This window comes from Antechinus flavipes, chromosome 3 (genome assembly GCF_016432865.1).
Source record: "Antechinus flavipes isolate AdamAnt ecotype Samford, QLD, Australia chromosome 3, AdamAnt_v2, whole genome shotgun sequence".
Lineage (NCBI taxonomy): Eukaryota > Metazoa > Chordata > Mammalia > Dasyuromorphia > Dasyuridae > Antechinus > Antechinus flavipes.
The window spans coordinates 246,284,647-246,293,594 of NC_067400.1; the positions used below are offsets into that span (position 1 = coordinate 246,284,647).

The following is an 8,948-nucleotide window of genomic DNA, read 5'->3' on the forward strand; positions in this document are numbered from 1 at the left end:
AATCTAATAAGAGTTTCTCCTGAGCATCAGAATGAAAATAGGCCCAGGGAAATGGAAGGTGGGGCTCAGAGCCGGGTCACAGGCACAAAACACTTGAGGCATGATGGCAAATATGCCAATGGGGCAGGGGGGTGGAAATTAGGACAAATAGAGTTGCATGCCAGCAGGACTACTATGATATTCCTTGGAAAGTTGAAACCTGTCGCCATCCAGCCTACAGACCCCTTCTCTTCACATTCAGTAGGCTTGACCATTTCACCCTCTGACAATGCTTACAAAACAATGTCTATACATACACTGATCTGGGAAACTGGGGAATGTCCCAGTCACTAGTACAGGTAAACAATATGTGATCTATCACAAAGGAGAAGTAGTAGCATCAGGCCTCCTGATACACAGTCCTGGTGTGCAATTTGGTGATATTTACTCAGATTTTGACTCCCAACAACAGAATCCATGAATATTCTGTAAAGCAGATGTTACAGCTGACCATCCTATGCTCACTATTTATGTAAATAGTGTACCACTAAAGGTGTTGGTAGACACAGGTGCAGATTACACAGTCATTAGAAGCACCAGCTGGCCCAGTCAATGGCTAAAGATTGCAGCAAACTCCCATATGTCTGATATAGGAGAATCCAGGTCAACTGAACTTAGTGTCACCCCTTTAAGATGGAAATTTGAAAATAAAATGGGAGTGTTCACCCTATTTGTAGTTAAACAAATCCCTATCAATCTGTGGGAAAGACACATTTTATAGTAGTTGAGATTACAATTGAGCACCTCAGCTTTTTAGAAAGAGCTATTGTTGAAGGCCTGCCAGCCCTTACCCCTATCCCTATCCAATGGAAAATTAATATATCTCTGTAGGTGAAATAGTGATCCTTAACCAGTGGAAAAAATCAAGCCTTATTAGTTATAATACAAGAGCAATTTGCCCAAGGTCACCTACAGCCTTTTGTGAGCCTTTGGATTTCCTTGTATTTAATATAAAAAATAAATCTGGGAGGTGGAGGATGTTAACTAGTCTAAGAAAAGTAAATGATCAAATGGACACAATGGAAGCTCTTCAGCCTGGGCTTCTACCCCTAACTCAATTGCCTAGAGAATATTCTCTTTGGGTATAGACGTTAAGGACTACTTCTACTTTATCCCTCTGGATAGAGAGGATATGAAAAGATTTGCTTTTTCAGTGTCCAGCAGAATTTAACCAAACCATATAAAAGATTTGAAGGGACAGTTTTATCACAGGGAATGAAAAATACCACCCCCTCCATGTATCAGATATATGTAGCTGCTACTCTTGCTCCTGTAAGGAAAGCATTTCCAAAATGTAATTATACTAGGGCTCCTCAAACTACAGTTTGTGGGCCAGATGTGGCAGCTGAGGACAATTATCCCCCTCACCCAGGGCTATGAAGTTTCTTTACTTAAAGGCCCACAAAACAAAGTTTTTGTTTTTACTATAGTCCGGCCTTCCAACAGTCTGAGGGACAGTGAACTGGCCCCCTATTTAAAAAGTTTGAGGATCTCTTTGTTATAGTATATGGATGACATTTTAGGATGTACCCATGAGGAGCAAATGTTAGAAGCATGCTTGCAGAAGACCATAGAAATATTAAGGTACTATTGGTTGAACATAGCACCAGAAAAAAGTCAAAGGCATGCTCCTTTTCAATATTTAGGAAATGAAGTATACCCTAAGGCACTTATGGTACAAAAACTTTCCTTAAGAACAGAGAAATTGACCACTTTAAATGACTTTCAGAAATTGATAACAGCTATCCTATGGATGTGTCCAGTGTTAGGCTTAACTACTCATCAACTACAATCATTGTATGATATCTTAAGGAGAGATACTGCTTTGGATTCTCCTTGTCAGCTTATGAAGGAAGTCCAAGAAGCTCTGAGTGACGTTGAACTGGCTTTATCCATTGAGGTTGAAAGACTCACTCAAAAACCCTTGGAAATAAAGTTTTTTACTGTAAAGGAAACACCTACAGAAATTCTCCATCCAAGGAGACAGTGTAATCAAATGGGTGATCCTCTTGGCATAACCAGGCCAAAGCCTCATTTCTTATCCAGTGGTATATGATTCAGCTTATTCACTCAGATAAAATTTGTAGCATCTAACATATTTCAGCTTTTAAGGAACTTCAGGAGCAAGTGCAAAGCCATCCAAGTAAGTATCATCTCTTGCATTTTCCTTCTCATTTTGGTCTTCCTGGACCTATTTTTTATGGAAACTCAGAAACAGATTATCTTCTCGCTGTGGTAACCAACACTCTTCTATTTCAGGCCACCTGTTGGAATCCTTACAAAGTGTTAACTCATTTAGAGTTGATAGAGACAATAATTATCTAATTTAGCATGGTTCAGTATGATCGATCTGATCTTACAAGTTATGGGCCATAACTTGAAACAAGGTACTAAGTGGAACTGATAGAAACAATGCTTGTGCTCACACCTTTAGAGAGTTCATATAAGCAAGAAGCTCTTAGGGCCAGAGAGCACTCTGGGACAGACACAGAGCACTCTAGGAGATTGAGAGCTAGAAGCCCTCTCTTGGAGGCAAGACAGATTCATTCCAACTTTCACCATGGTGCTGGCTGGAGACATTTGGAAAAAGAGAAGCCGAAGCTGGCAGAGGCAAAACATTAGTGACAAGAGCTCTTGGAACCAAGAGCTAGGCCTCTAAGAAAGAGAACTGGGTCCCAGGGAGAAGATTCAGAAACCAGAGATAATAAAGGATTTGAACTTTTAATACCTGGCTGCATTTGGAGTGATTATTACTCTGAACCGAAACTAAGATTGCCTCCAGAAAACCTCCCCAAGAAACCTGCTCCCAGAGAGAACCATTATATTTTAAAGAAGAGAACACCACAGCCATCCAAGAATCTCATTCTAAATATCAGGCCATATGAGCTTTATGTCTGCAGAACGTAAACAAAAGAAAAACAAATAAACAAAAACAAAAACAAAAAAACAAACAAACAAAAAAAAAGAACAATAGAAGAGGAAGTGAGGAGCATAGTAAAAGCCTGTTCAACTTGCTTCCCTTTCCATGCTCCTATGCTCATTCCAGGGAAGAATCCTGCTTCAATCTTCAAGGACAGATAATAGTAGAAAGAAAAAATATTAAGATATTTTATGGAAACTCAGAAACATATTATCTTCTCACCATGGTAACCAACACTCTTCTATTTCAGGCCACCTGTTGGAATCCTTACAAAGTGTTAACTCATTAGAGTTGATAGAGACAATAATTATCTAATTTAGCATGGTTCAGTATGATTGATCTGATCTTACAAGCTATGTAAGATATTAAGATGCTCCTCCAAAAACAAAAAAGAGGGGGTCACCATGGGTAATTCTAGAGAATTTCTAAACTTAGCCCTTTATACTATCAATTTTCTGGTTTTTGATGAGCAGACAGGTTTTATAGCTCACCAAAAGGCTAATGTCCAGTGCAAACAACTCCAAAATCTTACATATTTGCCAGTTGATGTGGAGAGATCCGGAGAATAGTGAATAGAAGGAACCAGATAGATTAACCACTTGAGGCAAAGGGTTTCTATCTACAGATAGAAAAAGAATCCAATGGGTGCTGATTTGTCCATCAAAGAGAGACAGAAAAAGAGAAGATCCTCGAAATGAAGAAGGCCCAGGAAATTGACTCTGACTACACTTGCCACTGAAGGAACATGCTGTTAGCCCTATGTATATGGCAATTGACTATGCAGGACTTCAAAGCCTGCAGGAATCATTGGGTTCCCTGATACATGAAGTGATGGACACTAGATTGGCTTTGGACTCTCTTATGGCTACTAAATGATGTGTGCATGTGGCCTCGCAATAAATAACCACAAATTACTTGAGGTGGTTTGATGGATGAGAGACAAGACAACTGTTTTTTTTTTTTTTTTCTATATCTTCCTTTGGGAACTCTTGGAAGTCTTTTATGGCATCTTGCTATTTGAGATGTTACCACTTGCTTGTGTAATTCCCCCTATGCTGAAACTTTTTATCCGCCATTTTATGGATCTAACCACTGATGTATACCTGCTTCAATAAAAACAAAAGAAAGGGTAAGATGTAGAGGGCCACAGATAGTGGGAAACCCTGCATGAGATATAAAACTTTTTAGCCCAGTAAGAAACCCTATTGATGTGTCTGGTTTGGCTCTCCATCTCCTCTAATGGTATCTTGGCCTTCCCAAGAATTCAGGGGGCAGGGAGGAGTGACAACCTGTGCTAGATTTAAAACAGAGTTGTACTGATGTTATGATGTACATAACAGCAAGTTGATGCATGCTCAGCATCTTATAAACTCATATGCAGTATTCTATAGTTAGCACATGCACAAGTACTCTATACTCAGTGCATGCACAGTACTCTATAGTTATATAAGAGCATAGGGAATATAAAATGGAAGATTTTCTTGAATAATTGGATTCCTGTTTGATATCCTCCTGAGTCCTGCCTCTTCACTCTTCATCCAAGATCAGGGCTCGGACTGGCCAGGAAGTCCTCCCATAAACAGAATCAGATATTCAGGGCTTGGGCTAATCCCAAAGTCCTCCCATAACAGTATCTTATGTACTTTTCCACACCCAGACTTTGGACCTTGCACCCACAAAATCATATGCCTCAGACAAGTTCTTTGGAAAAAAGAGCTTAGTATTCCACCTTGAACATAGAGTGGACTTAATCAATTTTTTTTGTAGATTGAAATGTTTATCACAGTAGAGTCTCATACAGTAGAGGAAACACTACAAGTGCTATAAATAATGGACCTTAATCTCTTGTGATTTATCTAGAAATAAGTATCTGCTACTGTAGCTATCATTCAACTGTTATTCTCTATTCAGAAAAAAAAAACAAGTATTTTTATGTATCCTTTGACTTTTCAACAGAGATAGTTTAAGGGGACAACATTCATTAAATTCCTCCAAAAACATACCTCTAAATAATTCATCTATCTTTTCCAGAAAGGCATGCTCTCAATGTCATATGAACAAATACTACTCCTCCAGAAAGACTACTTCTCTCTTCAGTAGTTCTCAGTAGGAAAAGTTAGCTTTTCATTCTCTGCTAAAAAGTTGAAAAACATTTGAATGAGGAAAAAATAACTCTAGTTCTAAGCTCTCTCACATAGCAAGAAATAAAAAAATATCTAGTGCCTATACTTTGTGGTGGTCATTTTTTAAAAGTCTTTTTAAAAGCTGGCTTAGTCCCCTCAGGGTCAGCTAAATTCAAGTCCCATTTCCTTCAAATGATTCCCTAACGGCCCTGAACTACAGATCTTTTTCCAAATGGTCTGGACTTTTCTAGATGCTCAATAGACTGGCTGAAGATGAAACATGCCCTGAGTAATGCAGATTAATGATGGTCCATTTCCATTTTGTTGAATTCTAGCCCCTTATGCCCCTCTTCATGCAATCTCGAGATTTCTGTAGGAGGTCTAGCTATCATATAAAATATTATTGGATTGTTTTATCCTTTTGACTACAGATGTGAGAGATTTAGACGTCAAGAAAAGAGTACAACTTCAATTGCTGACCCTACCAGTTTGATCTCATTTTTCTTCTAATCACAAAATGCATTTCTAAAATCTGCACAAGAGAGTTGGTTTGCCTTTTCTCCACTATACTGTCTCTATTGATAACAACCTCGTCTGCCAAGGACTGTTATTTTCTCTAATTCCCCACTTTCTGACATGCATTACACCACTAAGGTTTCAGAAAAGCATTTCACTTGTTTCATAGCTACAGCTTATTACCAATTCTTGATTCTTCCCAAACTCAGATTATCAGCACTCAACTCTACTTGAATATTTAGAAAGTCCATGGTTGTACTGAAGTCAATACAAACAACTCAGGCTTTACTTTCTCTGCCTTTAAAAGTCTTCTGTTCTGACAGAAAATTTAAGATACACTATTCTTTTCAGAGAACCCAGTAATTTCTTCATGCCCACAATTAATGGCCTCTCCTAAGTTTTCCTTCTTCTTCATCACCATTTGATTCTTGAAAAGGCTGGCCAATTTGTGCTCCTATAGAGGTTGAGTATTCTACTTCCAGCCAGATTTTGCTCATTCCTGGTAGTCAAAGGTGGACAATTGGCTTTTCATCTAAAATCTACTGAGTGAAGTCTATGATTCTCTCTTTTCTTTCTTCTCCATTAAGCTTTTCCTCTGTTTCTCTCTCTCTCTCTGTCTCTCTCTCTCTCTCTGTCTCTCTCTCTTTCTCTCTCTCTCTCTCTCTCTCTCTCTCTCTCTCTCTCTCTCTCTCTCTCTCTCTCTCTCTCTCTCTCTTTCTCTTTCATTGCCTCATTTCTATAAAAAGTCAAAAATATCTCTTCAGCACCAGTTCTACATCATGAATTTTCTATTTGGGAAATTCAAATTGATGTTTCCTACAAATTTCAAAATCCCAAGAATTACAAAACATCTCACCCTACCTCTTCAAAAGCAACTTTTCTATTCAAAAGTGTCAGAGAGTTGACATTAAATCAGGGAATCAGGTTGTCAGATGCAGAGAAGGCCTTGAGGTCTCTTATATCATACCTATGCAATCAGTTAACAAAACTTTTCTCCTTTCCCAAAGTCTCTGCTATTCTAACACTCTTGCCACTTTTAAGGCAAGACTCACTGCAGGAGCTTTTGATTAGGCTCCATGCCTCAAATTTTTTCCCACCTAGATCCATTTTCTGATCAACTGATCAAAGAATTGTCCCAGACAATCTCCTGATTCCTCTATGGTTATAACCACTCCTTAATCCTCAATCACTACACTAATATTCTGGTAAATTCCAGTTTCTTTTTGTTTTGTACTGGTTTAATTAGATAACCACTTCACCTTCTTCATTAGCTGACCCCTTCATACCTTCCCAGACTATGTTTAATACTCCTCCCAACATTTTGTATTTCTGTCCCATGTAGTCTACCTGCTTTCACTATAACAAGCCTTTTCCTACTTCTTCTCTTTGACTTTTCTCTGTCTGGTTGCCTACAATGCCAAAATTCCTCTCCATTCTACTTTTCTCTCATCTGACTTTTAATAGTCCAAAAGAGTCTTGGGTTAAATCCTATCTAGAACATGTGACATTACCCCATTGTTGTAAGAGCTTGTACCTATGCCTCTGAAATCCCCTATCATCTTCCCCCTCTACCCCCCCCCCCATTTTGTGGCAGGTTTCTTACATTTTTATTGTCCTTAAAACTTTAGACTTTTCTGAGAACTCAGGATTCTGGTGACATTTCTTTCTATTTCCATCCCTAAATGCGAAGTACAGGTAGAGTATAAACAATGTTTATAGTGGTTTGGGAATGATAATTAGATTACCTAATTCCATGCATTTTTCTCTCTACATTTATCTCAATTTCAATTTGAAACTTGCTGTCACTTCATTCTCAAAGAGAACTGTTCAAAAGAAATAGAATTCTGAAGCACACTGAAAGAATCAGAGGCTAGGCTTTCAAGCTGTGAAATAAGGGCAATATCCCCAAAAGAAGCCTACCATGAAGACTGTGTAGAGCACCAGCCACATTAACTACATATGCTTTGGCAACATTACAATCATTTCTCATCACAGGAATGACATCCTTGGTAGAATCTTCATAGAGAAACATCATATCAAGAGAAAACAACACCCTTAATGAGCTGGAGAAATTCTTCTCAAGCAACAAACTATGACAAGAATGTGATTTTGCTCTTGTTAAGTTCATTAATGGGAATTATGCAATTTAGAATTAATGGGCCACACGTCCTTCTGAAAGAGTATAAAAGTCCCCCTCAACATGTTCCTCTACACACTCACATAAAGCAAACTCTGACATCCTTCCAAATCTGTGAAACTTGAAACCATGTGCTACTACGGCAGCTACTATGGAGGCCTGGGCTATGGCTATGGCTCTGGTTATGGCTGTGGATGTGGCAGCTACCGTGGCCTAGGCTATGGCTATGGCAGCTGTGGCTGTAGAGGCCTGGGCTATGGTGGCTATGGCTATGGAGGCCTGGGCTATGGTGGCTATGGCTATGGCTGCTGCCGCCCATCTTGCTGTGGAAGGTATTCTTCTTATGGCTTCTACTAAAAAACCACCTGTGCCTGCAGTGTCCTGCAGTTGTTCGTGCAACCCTGCTTGGTGTAATTCCATGGCATCTTAAAGACATCACCTTCTACCTGCTTCTACATCTTTGTGATATAGGAGAGACACCACAAGAAGTCTCAACATTCCTAAGAAACACTTAAAGCAGTGAATGCCAGGGATTCAGAAGCACGCAGATCCTTCCCTCTGGGAAATGATACTGAATCTCAGCAGAGATTCTAGAAGGTGTACTCAGCTCTGATATATCATGCTGAGAGCTCTGTTATAATTTTTAATAAAGTTATTTCACTTATTAATGAAACTAGTTTCATGATTTTTCTTTGATCTCCACCTACATGCGTGTCAACCTCACACCACAAAGTTATTCAATCTTAACTTACACTTTTATAACTGCAAAATCTTTGGTCTCCATTCTTTTGCAATGAAAGCAGAATTCTCGAGATTTCATTATGTGTGTGTGTGTGAGTGTGTGTGTGTGTGTGTGTGTGTGTGTGTGTGTTTTAAAACATTTTATCTTCTTATTCAAAATGGGAATTTAGCAATATTTAAATTTAGTAATGCCATAATACATAATATTCAGGTCCCATTTTACTACACTCAAAAAATTTATCCGTTTTATAGGGCCTATCTCTTACACTCCAAGTGCATACTTAGTGGCTTTTTATATTCAAGATAACACAAAAATTTCCAAGTTCATTACTCCATGCTCATTGTTTATCACTTCCAAATGCAAATGGTCAGTAATGACTATTACCATGTGGAATAATCCACTGCTTTCTAGTTATTTTTCACCACTTTGTTATCAACTATCAATATGAAGTTTAAGAGGACAGGACAAGTG

General features: G+C 38.7%; 1 protein-coding gene across 1 annotated transcript; it reads left to right on the forward strand.

Annotated features, from left to right (window-relative positions):
* The first annotated feature begins 7,847 nt into the window (after positions 1-7,847).
* On the forward strand, positions 7,848-8,185 carry LOC127557886 (keratin-associated protein 20-2-like). The gene has a single exon (XM_051991172.1). It carries the CDS (start codon positions 7,865-7,867, stop codon positions 8,090-8,092), a length of 228 nt encoding a protein of 75 aa, XP_051847132.1. The 5' UTR covers positions 7,848-7,864; the 3' UTR covers positions 8,093-8,185.
* Positions 8,186-8,948: the final 763 nt, after the last annotated feature.

Excerpts from the sequence above, each read along its gene's own strand:
- LOC127557886 (XM_051991172.1), top strand. The coding sequence starts at position 7,865 with ATGTGCTACTACGGCAGCTACTATGGAGGCCTGGGCTATGGCTATGGC.